General features: G+C 40.9%; 1 protein-coding gene across 13 annotated transcripts in view; it reads left to right on the forward strand.

Annotated features, from left to right (window-relative positions):
- Positions 1–213: 213 nt before the first annotated feature.
- Positions 214–20,921, forward strand: part of DOCK9 (dedicator of cytokinesis 9) — a 131,222-nt gene continuing 110,514 nt past the window's right edge. For 5 of the 13 annotated variants that reach the window (XM_054060794.1, XM_054060834.1, XM_054060861.1 and 2 more), the window contains exon 1: positions 214–474. In XM_054060794.1, coding sequence (XP_053916769.1) covers positions 361–474 — 114 coding nt within the window. In that variant the 5' untranslated portion in view covers positions 214–360. Of the gene's footprint in view, positions 475–17,804; positions 18,404–20,921 lie in introns of those variants that run through there. The other 8 variants (XM_054060817.1, XM_054060836.1, XM_054060859.1 and 5 more) reach the window with 3 other exon arrangements.

Raw genomic sequence — 20,921 nt, forward strand, 5'->3', positions numbered from 1 at the left:
CTCGCGCCGCGAGGGCGGGAACTTCCGGCCCCGCCCCCCGCCCGGGCCTGGGCTCCCCCGCGGAGCCAATGAGGGTGGGGGAGCGCGGCCGGGCAGGTAACGGGTCGCCCAATCGGAGGAGGTGCCGCGGGAACAGGTGGGGGCGGGGCCTCGGCGTGCGGCGCGCGCGGCTCTGCCCCTCCGCCCCGCTGGCGGCCGCCGCCAATCGGCCTCCGTCGGCGGCGCCCCGCTCTCTCCCCCCTCCCCTCGCACTCTCGCGTGCCGCCGTGTTTTGGAGTAGGGGGCGCGGCGGGGGAGGGGCCGGCGGCGGGGCGCGCTCCCTGCCCGCCACCCCCCGGCACCGCCTGAGGCGGGGCAGCCATGGCCCTGGGAGCTCCGGAGACTCGCAAGTTCACGCGGGCGCTGAGCAAGCCCGGCACGGCGGCGGAGCTGCGGCAGAGCGTCTCCGAGGTGGTGCGCGGCTCCGTCCTGCTGGTGAGTGTGGGCAGGCGGTGACCCCGCAGCAGGAGGAGGAGACGGGCGCTTTGATCCGCCCCGGCTGTCAGGGCGGTGTGAGGGCGGCGGGGCCTGGCGGGGGGGATGGAGCCCTTTACCCGCATCGCTGTGCGCGCAGCGGGGGAGGGGGGGGGTGTCTCGTTGCGCACCGCGGAGCTCGGGGGTTGGGAGTAGGGGTAGGGTCTCTCTGCGCTTGGCGGAGCGCGCAGGGACAGGGGTGGAGGGGGGTGTCTCATTGCGTCTCGCGGACCGCGCGGGGAGGAACTCGCTGCGCCTCACGGAGCTCCCCGGGAGGAACGGGGCGGGGGGGTGTCTCTGCGCCTCGCGGAGCTCCTGAGGAGAAGGACGGGGGGGTGTTGTCTCGCTGCGCGCGCGGGGAAGGTGAAACTCGTTGCGCCTCGCGGAGAGTGGCGGGGGGGAGGGCAGCAGGGAAGCTCGCGGGGCTCGCTGCGCGCGCGGGGATGGAAGGGGATCTCGCTGCGCCTCCCGGAGCGCGCGGGGAAGAGGGACGGGGGAAGGGGGTGGGGGGGGTGTCTCTCTCCACCTGGCGGAGCTCCCGGGCAGGAGCGGGGGTGGGGGGGGGGCATCTCGTTGTTCCTTGCGGGGCTCATGGAGGCGGGGATCTCGCTGCGCTGGCGGGGAGGGGTCTCGCTGCACCTGGCGGAGCTCCCGGGGCCGCGGAGAAACTTGCTGCGCCTCGCGGAGCTCGCGCGAAGTGTCCGTGTGTATGGGGTGGGTCTCACTCCACCTGGCGGAGGTCGCGGGGAGGGGTGTGTGTGTGGGGGGGGTCTCATTGCGCCGTGCGGGGCTCGCGGCCCGTTGCCGGGGGGAGTTGCGCTGCGTGCGCGGCTCCAGGCTCGGCTGCCCCCCCGGGCCGGGGCTCCGCGGGCCGAGCGGCGGCCTTGGCGCTGCCGGGCTCGGGGCAGGCGGCGCGCTGCGTGCAGGGTCTCGCCTCCACCTGCGGAGCGGGAGCAGCTGGCGCGGGGCCCCGTTAGACCGAAGCGCCTTCCACTGCGGTTTTTCATCCGTAGGCTGTCTGTAGGCTTTACAACTAAAACACGGAGTTTTTCTGCTGCGTGCGGGGTGTAGGCTGGGAGCTGAGTGCTGGCGGTGCAGCGGGAGTGTTTTAATGTGCTGCTTGTCCCTGCTGCCTGTCCCGTGCGAGCTCACCGTGGCTGTTCCTGACAGTTCACAATTGGGCGTGTTAATTTAATTTAAACTGCTGACATTGGATTTGCGTGAAGGTGTTCGGTGGTGAGCGGAGGCAGCTAGCACCGAGGAGGAGGGAGGCAGGCGGTTTTGGCCTGGCTGTGCTCAGGTGACAACATCTTACACGGCCTCAGCGAGGTTTTTTGGGAGCTTCTCTCCTCTGGCTCCTTCATGGCATGCATTTATTTCCCCTGTGTTTTTGTTATCTCAGAGGGGAATGTTTCAGTAAGCACTTAACCCTGTGTAAGCAGAGAGTTTTCAGTGTTTGGGTTCCTCATGCTGGAAGCTTATCTGTCACTTGTTTTTCATTCTTGCTATGTGTGGTCTTGTCTAATTTTTTTAAACTGCTTGTCAGACCACTATTTGTCTTGCCATAACTCTGTGTACTAATGCTGTAGATTTAATTAAAAGACAAATGACTGTCTTTAATAAAACTGTGGCTGTAAAATTAAATTACTGTTTTGGGGTTTTTTTTAACCGTGGGTCATAAAATATACAATAGAAGACCTAATATGCGAAGTTCAAGATCCACCAACCCACCTGAAGACGTCAGCATGTATATGCATAATAAACATCCAGTACATATTAACACTTCTCCAGGGATCAAGTCTTTTCTTGGGAGAGTGGAAGAAGGATATATATTTTTATATATACAGATATGTAAATATTCTTCTTTTTGAGGGAACATGACAGAATAGGGAATAACAGTTTTAAACTAAGGAAGGGTGGGTTTAGAAAGGATATAAGGAAGAAATTTTTTACAATGACAGTGGTGGAAACAGTGGAACAGGTTGCCCAGAGAACCAGGGAAGGCCCCATCCCTGGAGACATCCAAAGTCGGCTTGGATGGGGCTCTGAGCAACCTCATATAGTTAAACGCATCCCTGCTTCTGCTGGAAGGCTGGACTAGATGACCTGTAAAGGTCCCTTCCAACCCAAAGCATTCTGTGATCCTATGAAAGGGATTTAGGCAGTTTCATGACACAAATGTTTCTTTTGCAGTAAATGCTAACCCTGCCCTCCCCATGGTCCACTTTTAGAAGTTTTTTTCTTAATTCACTTGTGACTGGTGTTGCTGAGATGAGTTGGAAAATATGTATTTCTTGAATTCATTCAGGTGACCAAATATGTAATATTATGTTATTCACTGTTATTACAAGTATTTTTGCCAAAACAGCATGTTCTGCAGAATTTTATGGAGGTAAAAGAAATGATGATGTGAAGCGGCATATTGGCTTGATCTAATTCTTGATAAGGTCTTCTATCACTTTTTTAGAATATAAAAATAGTGACTTAACATTTCTGGTGACTTAACATTCGTGTCAAGGGTGTCATCCTTTTATGTTACCTTGATGCATGGAGCAAAATCTTCATCTCTCTCCCATAGTCTTGTGCTGAAGTTCACCTTCTTGTTTCAGGCATGTTTTATTCCTGCCATTAAGTCTTTCCTACTGTCATAAATGCTGTTCATTTTATCACTGAACACCTATGTTCCTGTTTACACGCCTTTTAAAGTCATGTAATAAAAGGCTAATAATTGCAGTTTTACCTTTTTACTTTTTCTTCCTCCTTTGAATGTACTCTTAAGTCTTTTTGTTGAGCATTGTGATATTTGGGATGAAATCATACTTTTTTTTTTCCTTTTTTTTTTGAAAAAGGAGAAGTTTGTTAGCATAGTATTTCTTTTGATACAAAAGACTTCTTAAAAATATTTACAGGTTGATGTGTTTCTTTTCTTGTTGTTTTTTGTTTTGTGGGGTTTTGTTGGTTTATTTTTTTTTTGAGTTTCTGGGCTTTATTATCTGAAAAATCTCTTGGGCTAACCTGGTGAACATAGGATTCTTACCAGTAGCTGTGGAATTCTCTCTTCAGATGTGTGGCTTTAAGGAAAAGACCCACTTTCTTTCCTAAGCTGCCTCTCAAAGCTCTTTGATAGAGCACCCTGCCAGGATTTTTTGAACTGGATTGTCAGCGAAATATCTTGCTTAAAAAATCATTCAGCCTTGGTAACTGAAGTGATCTTGCTGTCATCACTTGTTCACGAACAAATACTGAACTTTCCCAATACTGAAAAAATACCAAAGCTGTTTTCCCTTGGCTAGGTTTGCAGTGTAGAACCTGCAGATGTGAAAGAATGAATTAAAACTAGCAGTTCTTGGTGGGTGATGGCCCGGATATGAACAACCAAATATTGCTTCTGACTGTACATCTCTGCAGCAGAATGTCCTGAGCAGTGATGCAAATCATCCAGTCATTACTTGCAGTAGCAGGTAAAAGTGACCTCTGAGGTTGTGTAGATTCTCTAGGTTGTTGTGGCTACTGTTAAACAGTGCCATCCATTTTTACAATCAACAATGTATTGGTAGGCTTAAAAACTAACAAATGTTTTCCATGAGGGTTATTAGATCACATTTCTAAAATATGCTTTTCTGCTTTAAGTATTCTTAGGATCACACTGGTGAGTGAGGACTGAATACAGCATGTCAGTAGGATAGCATGGTATATCTTAAATTTTCAGATTGCTCTTCATTGGCACTAACTAAAAGTCAGATTTTCAGCCAATTGACAGATTAAATAGCTTGGCAGAGTAGTAAAACATTAAGTAGATGTGGTTAGCCAAGCTAGTTTTCATTACAGAATGAACCAAGCTATCTTGTCATCATTCAACATCTCATACGTTCTTTCTGTTACATTTGGTGTAATGAACCAGCAAGTACAGTTTAATTGGCTGAACTGAAAGCTTCTTATTTGGCAATCAGCTTTTCACTGTGGTATAAGGCACATAATATATGTCTTGATGATTTGGGTTCAGTTTTTGCTGTTTTCTCCCTGACATGAGTGTCCTTGATATGTATGTTCTTGTGCATTGTTGATGTTGTTTTGACTTCACACTATGCATGTGACTTAATGTGATGCTTCTGGCCACCCAGATATGTTTATGTCTAAGGAGGAAGGCTATGGGGATGACAAGTCTGTCTCTTCAAACAGCTATCTTACTAAGAGCAGTTTTCAGTGCAATTTTAGTGTTATGCGTAATTGGAAGTGGTCTCTTTAAGTGGTGAGGAGTTACCCAAAGCACACTGTATACAGATCAGCAGTACTGCTGGAGGGATGTGTGGTGTCTTGTTCAATGATATGTTGATAATAAACTATTTCAGTGACAAAACAATGCATTGTATCCTATATTAAATTAAGCTGACACTTAAGGATAATAAGCACTTAAGAGAATGTTTGGCATACCAGATTTGATCTGCTTTTGCCTGGCTATCAATAAAATGCCCTTGCCAAGTATGTAGATAATGAAAATGTTTAAATATACCAAAAAATGCAGCAAAGGTTTTCCTCTATGTCGAAATTAATATTGTACAGAAGAAACTGGAGATGTAGGAAAGCAGGATGAAATCTGAGTGATTCCCAGATTGTTCTGTGCAGTTCTCCTTTTTGATTGAGCATTTGAAGGCGGAAATCATATCTTGGTATAGTCTCGAGCTTTATGTGTTAACTTAAGGTACATGGTAGAGCTCTTAATTTCTAAACTATTGCTGAAATAACAGCTTCTCAGCTGTGGAGGAAAATCAGTATATCATAAAGACAGTGATTGGATCTCCTAATGCATCTTTGATCTCAAACTTGCTGATTTTTATTTTTTTTAAGGGACACTTATTTGATTTTAACATGATTCCTGATCTCTGCTTTCTGTGAATTCCAACTCCATAAAAACGACCGATAGGTGCACTCTATGCTATATTATCACAATGTTTTTAACATAGTGTTTTTCCAAGAATACTGGGAGGATTATATAGTATGCATTTTGGTTTGGTATTTGCCTTTCTGATCTCTGTATCCTTTCATGTGCCCTGTGTACAGAATGCTTTTCTTGCATGCTTTTCTTAAAGCGGCTTCTCTGTACATGGTGAATGGAGTATTTGGAGCCTCATGAACTGCGAGATTTCAGTTGCAGTGTTTGTACAGAAAGATAGTTGATGGCTTGTTTTAGGAAAGCAGAAATTACAAAGTGATTAAAAGTTAAAGGATGAGTGAAGACTGGGATGCTGGGTACAGAAAAGCTGAAAACATGGATGAGGCATGTGCTTTCTGTTAAGGAATGTGAAATTGTATACGTGAGGAATTTGCAAGAAGCAAATAATTGTGAATGAATGAATAAAAGAAGGGAGATGGAAACTGACACTCAAGATTTTAAAGGAAACATTGTTGGTGACAATCAACGTCATCCTGACACATCTTAGCTTGGAAGAACTTGCTGCAAACGGTATTACTTGTTCCGTCAGTCTCTGAACTGTTGAACTTTTCCTTTACTTGGTGTGGGGAAACCTGATACTCAACCCTGATGAAGTTATTTTACTTTGTGGTGTGTAATGCTTACATTTCCTAAAGGAAATAAAATTTGGCAGGGTGAGATCTTTGATAAAGGTGCTAATTTTATTTCAGCAAAGTGCATGTAAAAACCTTTTTGATTGGATATGAAAGACCAGTAAGAAAACTGTGTTATTTCTGGCAAGTCTGGTGCTGCTAAGAGAAGACTTACTGGGTATGATAGACTTTTCTGTAGCTTTGAAGTTTCAGAGGCTATAGTACTGAAGTTTCAGTTAATAAATACCATTAAACTTATTTGAATTTTAAATGTCAGTAAACTGCTTATTTAGAGAGGGAATGTGAGGGGAAAATTACAGGACAGCTGAATTTCTGTGTGAACAAAAATATGTTTTAATTATTCAACAACATTAGACCGTTCTTGTTAGCTGCACCTTATTTCTTTATTATTTTCTAAGACTTTTCCTATCCCACTAAAAGAGTTTAATTATGTTTAAAGTAGAAGACTAAACGCTTTAAAAGTAGTTGTTGCTAATACAGCAAATGTCGGATGTAGGGTGATACTGGATTGGGATTTCAGTCTATGGTGGCAGCAGCTCTCATGAAGCGCCAAATACTACAGCACAACTTCTCTTTCCTCTCTCCCTCCTACTTATGCCCTTCAAAACTCAAATCAGGATACATATTTGAATCTTTAATGGAAGCAGAACTCATTACACTTAAACTTGGGAATTCACAACTCTGTAATTATTTTTTCCCCATATTGACAGTCTTGTGCATTAAACTTAAAACCATATATCCCATTTAAAGTCATTTGGTTGTGCTGCATTGTGTGTCTATGCAAATGTTTCAAAAGGATCTGCAATTGCTTATTTTGAAAACTAGACCTTTAATGTCAACTGTTTGTTCTGTTGCATGGGTGTAGATGTTCAAGTTACTTTTAAGCATGTATGGTTATTGAACGTAGCAGTCACTTGTATGCAGGTAGGGTCTGCCTAAGATGAGGTAACTATCAGACATATGCATGTACATGTGAGCTCAACACTTTGTGAATTTCACGGTTTAATCAGATATTTGTGTTTTTGAGGAAGCTTTAAGATTCTGCAAAATTAATACATTTGCTTTGAAAATGGTAAGGAAAAATTACTGACAAGTCATCAAAGCAAATAAGGGGAGTTCAGTTTTCCAGATAGCAAGAAGCATGACTGTGTCTTTCTCAGAAATATATTGCTGATGTTGCTTTTATTTAAGAATTTCTGCAACTGTTTGATGTAATTTGGTGCCAGTAGGTCTTTATAGATTTAAAGAAAAGATGTAGTATCTTCAGTGCTGGTGCTCAGGAAGCTGTTATTTAGACCTGAAATTTCTGATGGTGGTTAAACAACTTGCCTAGTGACCTTAAAAAATAGTATACATTAAAAAAGTATGTTAAATTTCCTTCCTTAGCTAGTGTTTATTTTTGATTTTGAGATTGAATGTTCTCAGTACTTCACCTGACTTAGGTATGGAAGGCAAAACTCCTTCATTTGGAAGAGCGTGAAGGCGAATTCATTCTCCCTTGCTCCCCTTAGGCTGTATGTGTTCATGAAAAGCATTAATTATGCAAGGCAGAAAAGGCATAAAGTTGCACGAGTTTCACAATGGCTTTCTCATTGAAATATTTTTGAAATAACTTACGGCTAAAAACTGAGAAGATGCTCCAATAATTCAGGGCATGTAACTTATTTTAGACCTTAATTTAGAGGATAGATAGGTTTGTGAAAAGAGCCTTACATTCTGTCTTAGTCCAGAGGCACTGATGTACTTAGTATCTTAAATTTAATAATATCTGAAATAGTGGTAGGTATTGCATCAGGAGAAAGCTATAGGATTTTTTTTTTTTTCCTAGAAAGGTCCTTAAAGTTCTTCTTGTAATGATGAAAGTGAGCATGTGTTATCTCCAAACAGAGACTTCCTGTAATATTAAAAAAAAAAAAAAAAAACACAAAAAACCCAAACAATCAAAACAAAACAACATCAAACTGTGAAATACCAGTCTAGGAGGCCTTAAAAACCAACCTGGTTAATGTTATATACAAGATTTCTTGTGCTAAGCACTGGTACAATGGTCTATGGTATGGAGAAGACCTTACTGAATGTCTAAGGTCTTCAGAAGATTGAGCAGAAGCTCTGAAGGGCATTTTATGAAAAAAACTGTTCTGGGGTACAGTGGTTTGGTCAGAGAACTCCAGTATCTGTAGCTGAGGTTGTCTTCTGCGACACTCCATTGTTCCTGGTTGAGAGAAATGGCAGCTTGGCTGCAGAAGCATTAGGAAAATAAAAACCTTAATCTGACTGCAGGGGTAGGGATGGGATTCTTTGCTGGCGTAAGTATGAATTACTGCATCTGCTAGAACACTTTGTCATCTCCTCATCTGTTCCCAGTGAATCAGATATGAGAGGAGGAACAGGGAATCCAGATACTTCCTTCTGCATTCTCCTACTGTGTCCAGAGATTGCTGCCTGGTTTGGAGATTCAGGCAGCTCAAGTGAGAGGTAAAATGAAAAAGAAACAATCAAGAGCCTTTGTTGAAAACTTTTTCTGGATCTCAGAGTGGTGAAAGTAACAACTCCGTTCTGTGACTAGTGCTCCATTTAAGGTAGTAGTGTTGTCTTGGGACTACAGGTGAATATCTAGAATAAAAAAGAAAAAAAAAGGCATCAGGAAAGATGTCTCCAAGGGATGTGGTGCAAAGTGGTGGCATGGTGTTCTTACACAATCACAGGCTGACTGAGACTAAAAGGGGGCTTCTCCGAGCCTTCTCTTTTCTAGGCTGAACAGTCCCAGCTCTTTCAGCCTCTCCTTATAGGAGAGATGGGCCAGACCCTTCACCATCCTTGTTGTCCTTTGCTGGGCTCTGTCCAGTAAGTCCATGGCTCTCTTGTGCTAGGGAGCCCAGAACTGGACTCTTCTGTGCACTTGTTTTGCGACATGTTAGTTTGCTTTTTAAGAACAAGGTAATCTTAGCTCTGTGTGCTGAGGAAGCAAGCAGATCACAGACTGATTCAGACTGGAGTACTTGGTGGTGTCAGTGTAAATCAAGGAATTGTAGTTCACAGAATCACAGAATCACAAGGTTGGAAAGGACCCATTGGATCATCGAGTCCAACCATTCCTAACATTCCCTAAAAGGCCTAAGGCTCTGGGCCTGGGCCAAGCTTTGGTTTGGAGCCCTCTGAATAAAAAGGCCCATTCCTATTAGATGGCAAGCTAGAATTTCTTTAATAAGGAAATTTGTTATTCAGCTCCTGGAACTGTTGTGTTAAAGAACATGAAAGTTCTGGATCTCCTTTCGATCTTCAGACAACGAAGAGGAAGAAATAAATCAGTTAAGGCTGAACATTGTCTGAAAATTCTGATGCACAGGATTTCTGTTGAGGGTTTAAATGTAAGGTAGGCCTCCTTACGCACCGTGTTGTCAATGCCATGTTGTAAATGTTTAGACTGGCTAAACTGGCTTTTTTTCTCTTAATTGGTTTTGTAGTACTCTGGAAAAGTTTCTTCTAGTAACGATTCTAGGAAATAATACTAGACATTAAAAATTATGGGGCACTAAAATCAACAAAACCGTCCACTTTTCAAAATGATACCTCACTCCTAAACATTTTTGAAATTTTAAGTGATAAATGAGTTTATTGGTAAACAATGTTGCAGTTTGAATTAGAGTTACAAGTTGAAATCTTTTTGCAGTTTCTTCTACAAAGAAGCAGTGGGAATATCAAGTGACCTCACTAAATTAACTAAGTAACCAAAATACTCTTTTAAAAAACACAGCCTTTCTCCGAACTCAAACACAGCACGTCAAAACAACTCCAAACCACCAAAGCTGAGGACTAATGCTGATGCAGAGCTGCTAGAAAACAGAGAAGCTTGAAATAGAGATCCATATGTGTAAATAAAGAATCCTTAGTTGCTTCTTTTTGTGCTTCTGAGTGCTTTTTGATACTCTGGTGTAGCTATTGACTTAAAAAGAGAAAGTGTGTTGACTGATACTGATCTAGGTTTGGCAGACTGAACTGCTTTTAGTACTACCAGATACTCTGTGGATGGGAAGGAGGGTGAATTTGGTGAATTCATTTGTAAGATAGGGGTTTATTTTTACATAATCCCCAAACAAAGAGTGACTATGCATTATACTGAAAATGGATAATACTTGAGTAATTTTAAGTAGAGAAAATATTTGAATATCTGGTTACATCGGTGCAGGATGTCATACTTTTCACTCATGATAACACAAAAATTGCAATGTGCTTGATTTCAGGAGACTTCAATGTATGTGAGTTTGTAGACAATATGGTTTCAACTTGGAAGTCCAGAGACTCCACTGCCTTTGTACAATGTTTTGACAATAAGAGATAAGAGCTTGCTATCTTATTGGTTACCTGAGGCACAGCTGCCCTTCATATATTGAAGGGAGTACTGAAACATACACAAAGAAGGACAATAGAAGCTCCATAGATGGAACTGGGTGTTTTCAGTGGGAGAGGCAAAGCTTAGTAAGATAGCTCTTGGTCTCATTTTAGCAGGTTTGTGAAGAAATCTGAAGTCAAATGGAAATGCTAGCTAGCATTGTGGGTATTAACATAGAGAAAAGAGGCTTTGTTTTCAAGATGTTGAAAAGGTACTCACCCATTTTCCAGTTCGATGGCATTGCCGGTGCTATTTCATGCTCTTTATTTAATGTTGTGTAATGGTCCTTATATCCTTTGGTTTCAGAAGCAGTATTCTTCACTGGGGTGCTGATGCTGGCAGAGAATCTGCTTGCACTTCACTAGGTGCGTTTCTAGGCTTGTTTGTAGGCATGGCTGTAAGTGACTACAGCAGGCAGTAGAATAATTCTGAACTGAAGCTTTGTGAAGTTAAGACTGAAAGTCACCTCATCTAGCCTGTGCCTCGCTTGCCCTACAGCAATGATGATGGCAAGCGGTATTTCAGACCTCTTTTCTCCCAGGCATATTTGCACCAAGTTGCACTGGCAGTAATACCCATGCAGTGTAATATCATCTGGCTTAGGTAGTTTAGCTGAAAATCATAGTAGTATGTTTGCCTTTAAGAATGTTCAAGGAGGCTTCACTCTTACCGTTTGCTAGTCCAAGAGGGATTTTAAATTCGTGTTGGGCCTGCTGAAACGTCAGTGAGTTTAAAAAGAGCATTCAGGTTAATGAAGAGATGATGCACATCATAATTATTTGAAGCATGCTATTCTAGTTTCCTTTAGAAATTGTCTTGGGATTCTTACTTGCCAGGCTTGTTACCGTCTTGTAGTTACTTGCCTGGTATTCTCTATGGTCTTAGATGGACCAATAATGTTATAGGTTAATTTCTTCCCAAGCAGAGTGTATGGCATAATTCAGTGAGGATTTATGAGGTTTCTAATGGGGTGGGGAGGGGGCAAATCCTGCTGTATACAGTCTTCCTGGTAAAGTTCAAGAGACAAGACTTCCAGCATAATATTTTGGCAGCTAATGGTCTGCTGGAGGGAAAGTTGGAACTTGTTCCTGACAGAACTAGGAACAAAGGGAAGGAGTAAAACCTGAATCTGAATAACGTCCACAGGGGAATTAAAAGCCAAAAAGGATTGTATGAGCCCTGAAGTTTCTGCTGCTCTTTATTGGACACAGAAAGGTTGCTAGAAAACTGGGTTTTTAATGTTTCCCTTTTTCCTAGTCTACTGTTCTGTTGATCGTTATTCATTCTGGCATGGTTTCATTAGTGTTTCTGAAAATAATATTCTACAATTAGTGGCTTGTTCTGTAGCGCTCTAATAGTAATGGATTTCTGTTGTGGTTGTCAGTTATTTAAGAACCCAGAGTAATCGCTTCACCTCGTGAAAGCTGAAAGTTATGTGACCACTAGATGGAGTTCAGTGAGCATGTTTCAATATCACAAATAGGATGTTCTGTCTTGAAATATGAAACAGCTAAAAGGGCTAGTTGTTTTGTGCCACATGCTTAACAATGTGTTCTTTTTTTTCCTCCTCAGTTTAGATTGACTTGTACAGCTTTAGAAATTCTTTGGGTTATTCTTGGTTTGTCTGTTTTCAAGGTGTACTTAAGTTTGAATTTAGGCAAATGCTTTACTGACAGCTCCCACTGTCCATCACTGGATGAAAATGTATTATTACTCATGTAAGAATAGACTTGTGAGAAGACTGACCTTTCTGCAGTTCTCAACTATGTGATCTAAAGCTATTAGTTAAGGTATTTAGCATTTCGTAACTAGTCAGGCTTTTAGTTTGTGTGCATCTCGCCATCACAATGTGCGTAATATTGTGTATGCAAGATTTGGAATAGCATTTATTGGGTTGTATCGTTTATGCCTCCTTCCTACTTTCCTAAATGTGTAAAAGACATAATAGGCACAAATATTCTCGTTTGTTGATAAAAAGATACTTGTGGTATTAGCCAGCTGTGACAGCTTCCCTTCCTTGACTAGAGAGGACGGAACTAAGTCTTGCTGCAGTTTTCATAAGCATTATTTTTGACTTTTGATATGATGTTTGACATTAGAGACTTCTCATATGAATGGTATACTATCTCCGCTCTTCATCCTGGTGGTATAATTAGTGTTTCTAAAGCCAGAGTATTTTTTTTTTTCTGTTCGATGTAAATATCTTCTTAAAGCTTTGCTGAGTATGTAGATTCTATGTCAAAATTGTAGGGGAATCCAAGCCTGCTATTCATAAGACTTCCTCCTGGAGTAATTATACAGGCTTTCTTCTGAAGAATGGAATTCTCTTGGATCTTTTCTCTTTCTCTGTCTCAGTAGTTACTGTGGCTACCCAGTGTAATACCACAGAATCACAGAAACTTACAGGTTGACAAGAAAAATCTCTGGAAGTCACCTAGAGCAATCCCTTGCTCAAAGCAGGTCTGGTTAGAACAGATTGCTCAGAGACTATGCCATTCTGGTTTTAATATCCACGAAGATGGAAATACGTCAGTTCCATTTGTTGATGACTTATGGTTAAAAAAAATTTTTTTTTATGCAAATGCAATATTCTTTCTGTGTTGCCTCTTGTCCTCTCACTGTACCTTCAACTTGAATCTGATATAATCTTCTCTGTCTTCTGGTTAGGTTGTTTCAGACAGCAATAAGATCTCCCTTTAGCCTTCATGTAAGGCTGAACTACCCAAGGTATCTTGGATTTTTGTCGTGCATCTGTTGGATGGATCATGATGTTCCTCCAACTGGACTCAGTCTAGCATTTTGATATCTTTCTTGTGCTCGGAAGCCTGCTTAGCCTGTTCAACTTACTGTCCACCAGGAACTCATCCAGTCATTCAGACCACATCTGCCTAGTTTGGCTGCAAAGATACTATGGGGAAACTGTGCCAGAAGCCTTGTTTTAATAATGTTATTCAGTGTCCGCTGCTGTCTCTGTGTCTGCAGAGACAGCCATCTCATCACAGAAGGCAAACGTGTTGGTCAGACATAATTTGTCCTTGCCAAGTCCACGTTGTCTACTGAGAACTACTCTCTTATTCTTTATCTGGAAATGGCTTCCAGGAAGGTTTGCGTCATAATTTTCCCAGGTACTGGAGTGAATCTGACCAGCTTGCAGTTCCCCGTATCCTCCTTCTTGCCATTCTGGATTGCAGATACGAGCGTTACTAAGAACAATCCATATCTAAGCAGACACTCTGCACTAGTTTTGACAAATCAGATGCTTAGGAGTTTTAGTCTAAAGATGTTATAACCCACTGTTGTGGCTGCAAAGCAGCTTTTATCACAGTTCATTCTTTCCAAATGTGAGTTCTTGAAGAGAATTATCTGACAAAGCTCTTCTCTGAGATTTGCCTGAAGCAGTCACTGCAGAAACAGTCCTTGCAACAGGAACTAGCACCTGAATGTCTTGCCTTTTGCAAGGCCATGGGATCTTCAGGGGTTTTCTGCACTACAGCTTTATCAGGCAGAAGTGAGTACGTTGGATTTGATACTCTGTCAGCTGGTTGTTAAGGTACCCAAAAGAGTGATAAGCGGTGTTGGTTTTAATCTCTTTGGGCTGAGGAGGCTTTAGGCCTGCATCTTTAGCACTCTGAGCTGATATACAGGCTGCTGCCAGATGGAAGGTAGTGCTCCACCTACAGATACTGTCATACTCTGTGAAAAGCTGAATGCAGTCAGGGTGTGTTAAGATCTCCAAGGAACCAGATGTTCACTCTTGTCAAGATGTCATCAATCTGGGCATGTTAAATACCAAGGACAGCTTCGTAGATAAAAATGTGAGGATATTACGCATACTTTTTCTTTTGCTCCTATGCTAGGACCTAGATGCTTGAATCCTGCCTGAACTGTGTTCTTGTGCAGATATGGGTCTGTGTCATTGGGAAATGCTTTGCTGCAGTGATGCCATGTCTGAAGACAAAATGCCCTGTTGTTTTTAGTAACACGTTCAATTGGAAGGTCTCCTGAGTTTGATCTGTACTCTCTCAACTGTTCAATTTCTGCCTGAGTGCCTCTGATAGATTATTACTTTGTCTATAAGGATTATATAGGATCCTCTGAAGAGTTTATAGCAACACAGGTAATTATTCCCTGAAGACTTCTACCTTTGTAAGCATTAACTACTGTCTAACTGAAACTCATAAACATTGGTTAGAACTGTCTCATGTCTAGCAGGCATGTTTACTTTGTACCTATGTGATTATGCTTGCTGAAGCTCATTTGATTGCCAAAGGGTTGCTTAACATAAGTCCTCCAGTTCCGAAGTGAAAAGTGATTATTAGACATTTACTGTAATCGGGGGAGGACTGGTGGTTAGACATTTAAAGTAATTGTCTGTTAAACTGTTGCAAACAAATTTTGGAGGGGAACTAGAGCTTCTTTATTACATATCCAAGAGAGCACATCTCATAAAGATATGATAGTGAACAACTTAGAGCTAACATGGCTAATTAATCTTTTTGTCTTTGGGAATCTAATGGTGCAGTCAGTGTGGATTCAGTATAGCATACAGCTAGGAGCAGCTTGTTGCTCCCCATATAAATTGGCGGTTTGGCTTAGGGATGTAGTATTTGCATTATATACTAATTCAAATAGCTCTTCTTAAGTCTGCATACTTTCTGGGGCAGACCATTTTTCACAAATAAAGAGAAGACAGACATTAGTGGCCTGCTCTTAAAAACCTTCCTTTCCTCTCCTCAACTCTTTCTTACAGAAGAGACCTTTTTCCATAACCTAGGTTCAAGTAAAAGTTCGCACTGTCTACCTTGCTGTTCATATCATTTACAGTCGAGGCTATTCTTATGTTGTTTTTTTTTTAGTTTTGTTCTTTTAGAATTGGATTAAGACTTCTAGCTACAGTAGGCTGTCCTTTAGCTCTCTTCAGCTGGTAGAGAAAGTTCTGTCAGACCTTCACAAGAATTTTTCCAGCCTCCTGTTTCACTTTGAGATGTAATACTGTAATGGATAATATTACATTGTGTTACCTTTCTCTCTGGATGTTCACTGCTTGTGCGGTGTGGTTGCTTATTACAGTCGCAGGAAACCTCCTTAGTGAACCTGGAAACTTCCACTTTGCACCAAGTTAATTTCTTGGGTGTGGGGGGAAAGTCTGGTAGTTGGCAGATTGCTTTACATCGCATACTATTTGGATTTCTCATAATATAAATATTTAAGCATCTACTAAAACTCCTCCTCCATGTCATTTCTTCCCACCTCTCAGGTCCCCATATTTATCTCTCTTTGAAGCTCTGTTTGGAATGCTTCTTATGTCATTGTTGTTAGCACAGTGTTGATCCAAGTCAGCTTCAGTTTTCTTTTCTAAAGTAGTGTAGAAACATGATCTTAAATTAATTCAATATAGTTAGAATTAAGTTTGCTCTTAGTTGGTTTTAAATAATAACACCTCCCAGAGTCAATTCCAACCTGAATTTGTCTACTATTCCGTCATGTGTTTGTCTTTTCAAATGATTTTTTTTGTCTTGTTTCTCTGCATCCTACCTGGTGCTTTAAAAGTGAGATAATTTTCTAGGTGTTAGAAGGAACTGTGTAGTCCCTAATAATTTGTTGTAAGCTGACTTAATTTGTCATACTCTCTTAGGGCATGAGCTACTTTTTCTACATTTTGCTGTTTGCGTTTCCTATTATACTGTCTCTGAAATTGAACGGAAAACCCTCTGAACAGTGGGGGTTTTTTTTAATGGTCTCAACTTTCGATACCATGTTTGGAACATGAACTTTGTCAGGTCTCTGTAATCCTACATTTTAGATAGGAATGAAGTGGGATTCTGCACTAGAAACTTGAATGTATTTTTTTGTGGGTGCCTTCCATGGTCATTTCCATGACTGTTCCTCCACATTTGCAAGAATAACTTTATCCAGCCTTAGTGAGTGGAGCAGAATATTTCCATCACTGTCCAGCTTCCTGTATTTGAAGAGGGTAGGATAGGTAGAGAGACAGAAGAAGGAACAGAGACATTGCTGTGCAAGGTTCATGGTTGTGTATGAAGTATCTTTGCCCTTTGGAGTAGAATTTATGCAAATTCTTCACCGTTATCTTCTTAATTCTCCTCTCACAGAAAGGTATTATTAACAGAACCTCCTTAAAGCAATTTGTATTTCTTACAATATGGGGATTGTGCTAACTGCTGCCTTTGAGAATACGAGATTGGCAAGAACTACTTGGATCACTGTCAAATATTGATTTGGGTTTTTTATTTAAAAAAAATCAATGTGTCTGCATGTTATGGTGTAGTTAGTTTGGAAATGTAATGAGAAGCATACTGAGATGTGTTAACTAGCCAGGTGTTAGGGAAAAATGCTAATAAATCTTAAACGTTTCTTCCAAATGTCTCATTATAACAAACAAGTATTTCCTTGAGATAAGTTAATTTCCATGAGGACAAATCTGTAGCTGACATCATTAATCTGTTTATTCCCTCCCTTTGTGCTTCAGTTAAGTCCTTTTAAATTAACTTATTTCAACACTATTGCAACAATTTTGAGTTTGAGTTCACTCTTTTATCCAGTTTCACAATTCGGTAAGTAAATAAGTAAGAGGGTCTTGGTGCTTTTGGTTTAGCAGAAACATAAAACTAATTGGCAGTTTCCTGTAGGGTGATTGATAATATGGTGTGGATTGGGACGGTTACTTTTTACAAATTCCTTGCCTTTAAAAGTAGTTTAGAAATGTAACACTGCATCTCAGGGTCAGGTAGAGATATTTACATGCTTGTGTGACAGATCCAGTATGTGGAGTAGATTCCTACAGTGATTAATTCAATCAATACAGGTGTCATTCACCAGACTGCTGGGAAACATATATTTTAAATTTCATTCTGTATTTTTGTTTCAGATGTGGATCTTAATCTGAACTAGATACTCTGCTGTGTTCTTTTTCCCCTTTTCTTTAGACTATTGACTATTTGTAGTCAAGGACTAGGGAAAGTCAGTTTCTGGTGGGTGGGAATTGGCTGATAGCTTTGCATGTGAAGAAGAAAGGAAAAAGTAAAGACAGCCTTCAGCTCCCTTGTGGTTTTACTGAACTGATAATAGCATGCTGGTAACATATAGATTTGATTGAAATAGGTTTATATAACACACTGTTTTTTCCTGTAGCAGCAGTGATTTAGGACTTTTCACCTCATATTTTGAGGTTTTTATTTTGAAGTTTTTTTGTTTTAAACACTAAAAAGCACATGTAGGTCAAGCAAAGAAATGTTTGCCAGTACGAACTCTGTGCTAAGCATTGTGGGAGAGTGCTTTCTTGCAGCAGATGAGGATTCTTTGTGGCTGGCAGCAGAAACTGCAGCAATATCTTTGCAGTTTCCTTTCATCTTTGATTATGTTCCAAGGATCTCTGAAATACAGGAGCGCTTTCCCTGACCCTCTGGAATGCCTTTTCATCTCTGTTGCGGAATATAGCACATGCTGAAAGCCTTCTGTCTCCTAGAGTTTAGGTATCCTTTGCTTTTCGTCACCCTCTGATTTTTGTTGTTCTTTGGCTGGATTTTTGGCAGCGCATGGCTTAGGCAAATAGGATTACATCTCAGTAGCTGATGGTTTTTAGTCGAGGAACATACTAAATGTCGGACATAATGAAGATTGTACGAGGAAGTATTTCTGCAAACCACAGGAAAATGATTCGAGTCGAGCAAAGGAAGATGGCATTCTGTAAATGCAATCAGGGCTGCTAGAAATGCAAAATTCAACGGATTTGGAATGGGTTGCACTACAAGCGTGGTTCTGTTTAAAGGCATTCGTACAGTTTTTGAGAGAAACTGTGGTTATATTTGCAAACAGCAAGGGGAAAACAATGCCCTTGAATACACAGCATTCAGCCTGCCAAATGAAGATTCAGGAATATTGATTCATTCATCCCTGGTAAATACAAACTTGTTTCGTTAATAATTTTATCTGTTAGTTGAAAGCTAAACTAAAGCCAGGATACCATGTTTATTTAACATCTGCTATGTACAGACGTGACTATACCTTGGTCTGATATTGTAGGTTCTTAGTGCATTTATGTGACATGTAATACATGTGCATGCAGCTGTAATGGTAAAGCTTAGGATTCCCATTCAGTATGTCTTTTGGATTTGTATTGATAACCCTGAAGAATTTGCACTCCATTAACAGCAGACAATCTTCTATAACAATCCTGTTCGATCTTTCTAAAGATACTCTTGGAATGTATTTGGCTCTTCAGCTGAAGAAAAACAGATGATTGTTATTTTGAAAAACTAAGGAATGCATTGTTAGGAAAACAGTAACACAGGATTTACCGTTTATTTTTCCAAATGGATTTCAGTATATTTTTCTTCCTCTTTTTTCCTCTGAAACTGTTCCTGTTCAGGTAAATGAAAGGGATATAGGATTCTAGAAGGAAAAATGGTTAAAGGGAATAATAACTGTTTTCTGAACCTGCTTTGCTCTCAAAGGCTTTTTAAGTGTTGCCTGATGCAAAGAAAACAGGCTTTAAGGCAAGACTGTCTTCTTTGTACCCCCAGGTTAATGACGCATTTGTGCATCAGATATATTGTATTTAGGCTTGAGGGGGTGGAATTGCAGTAGCTAATGTACACCACTTCCTTCAGACTTGGACTGGTTAAGCATTTAAATATTTATTTTAAATAATTTGGGGTTACTTGTTAATTGCCTTGTCACTCGCTAGGTAGTTGGAATGAGAGGGGTGTGGTACACCGAAATAACTGAACAAATTTTGACAAGCTTGTAGTGCCTGCTGGCGAACCACAGTGTGCAATTGCAGTTACAGAGACAGCCTTCAGAAATCTCACAAAGCTTTGTTGTCCTTATTCTGTTCAAATTCTTTAATGCTGATCTCAAGAAAAGAAAAAAAGGGTGTGTGTGCCTATTTATGCATCTGTATGTTTACAGATACATGCGTGTGTATGTGTGTCTCTGTATGTGCACACGTGTATGTATATTTATGCACATTGCCACACACACATAAGCTTACAAAAAAGAATAATCTGAACTGTCCACAGATGTTTAAAATAACTTAGAGTATATATATTACCCTTCATTGTAGCATTGCATTTTATAAATCCTTAATATGGCTTGATATTAAAAATAAAATGGCTTCCTCTAAGTATTGGAAGCTTTTTTACACTGTTAGCCATTTTTAAGTTAGCTTCACACAGATGGTTATTAGACATTTGTTAAACTCTGGACAATGAATACTTTCAATAACTTTTCCACTCCATTGAATTTAAAACCTAACACCTTTACTGGCCCTAAATTCTATGTACAACTACACAAGTGAATGAAGAAATAATTTTAAAAAAATGTAATATGAATTATCTTAACTTGAAGGCTGCAGTGAACATTTTTTTAATTTGTTTGAGTTTTTTTTTCTGCTTTCTTCTTTTTTTCATGTGGTATTGTTCCAGCAATAATTTCTTTTAAATTTAGCCCTACAGACTTGTTTGCAGACTGGCAAGGTTAAGCACAAGGTGTGCTTAGTCTGCTATTTACAGCTGAAGTTTGACATCTGTCAATTAAGGCTTTTTTAAAACTCTAACATTTATTTTAAATAATAACACTGGTGTTTCTTTTATTTTCCTGTATGGCTTTGTAGGCTTGGTTTAACTGGCGGTAGTGGGTCAAGGTAGGTTTTTTCCTGGGATAAATACCTGAAGTGTGGAAGTATGTGTGGAATCGAGGGGTTAGAATTACTTCCTGCTCGTTGTACTGTGTTGTCCATAAGAACAAAAGTCAGACGGACAAGAAAAAACAGAAAGGGACTTCGTCAAGAGGTCTCACTCTTTGTAGTCAGAGCTGGCACTGGCTGTTGCTTTCAGAGATGTTGTCTGAGGCTGGGGAGCAGTTGCTACCGATTTGTCCCCAAAGAATGGAAAGCAGGATTCTCTGAAGAGGGGGAAAGATACTGCAGTCCTAGTAAAAGTAACAAGTGATTTTATGAAACTTGTCTAAGTTTATACAGAGAACTCTTAAATTACATAATTTTTGTACACTTTGCTCTAAAAGCTAATTTGGCAGGTAGTTCCTCCTCTGAAGGATGACTTTTTTGAGGAGAAATTCTCTCTTCTCCCCAAGGAACTGCACAGGGAGATGAAGACTACAGGAATCTGCCTCCTCTGAAGAGAAGCTGGATAGCCAAGGCCAAAAGAGAGTGACACTGTGTCACTTCCATGTGTTTTCTTTTATTTTGGTGCTTTTTTTGCAGCAGATGTGTGGGTGTGGATTTATGGCTTCACTTGTTTCCTTCTCTGCTGTAACACATATTCGACCTGCAATTTCTTACCTCTACCTTTTTGGTTGTACCTGCTGTTTTGGACCAAATGTCTCCTAATACAGAGCAGTTGTCAGAACACCCGTGAGTTTCAGGAAGTCTAAGATGACGTTGCAAAGCCAGTGT

The sequence above is a fragment of the Cuculus canorus genome, chromosome 1 (genome assembly GCF_017976375.1).
Source record: "Cuculus canorus isolate bCucCan1 chromosome 1, bCucCan1.pri, whole genome shotgun sequence".
NCBI classification, from domain to species: domain Eukaryota; kingdom Metazoa; phylum Chordata; class Aves; order Cuculiformes; family Cuculidae; genus Cuculus; species Cuculus canorus.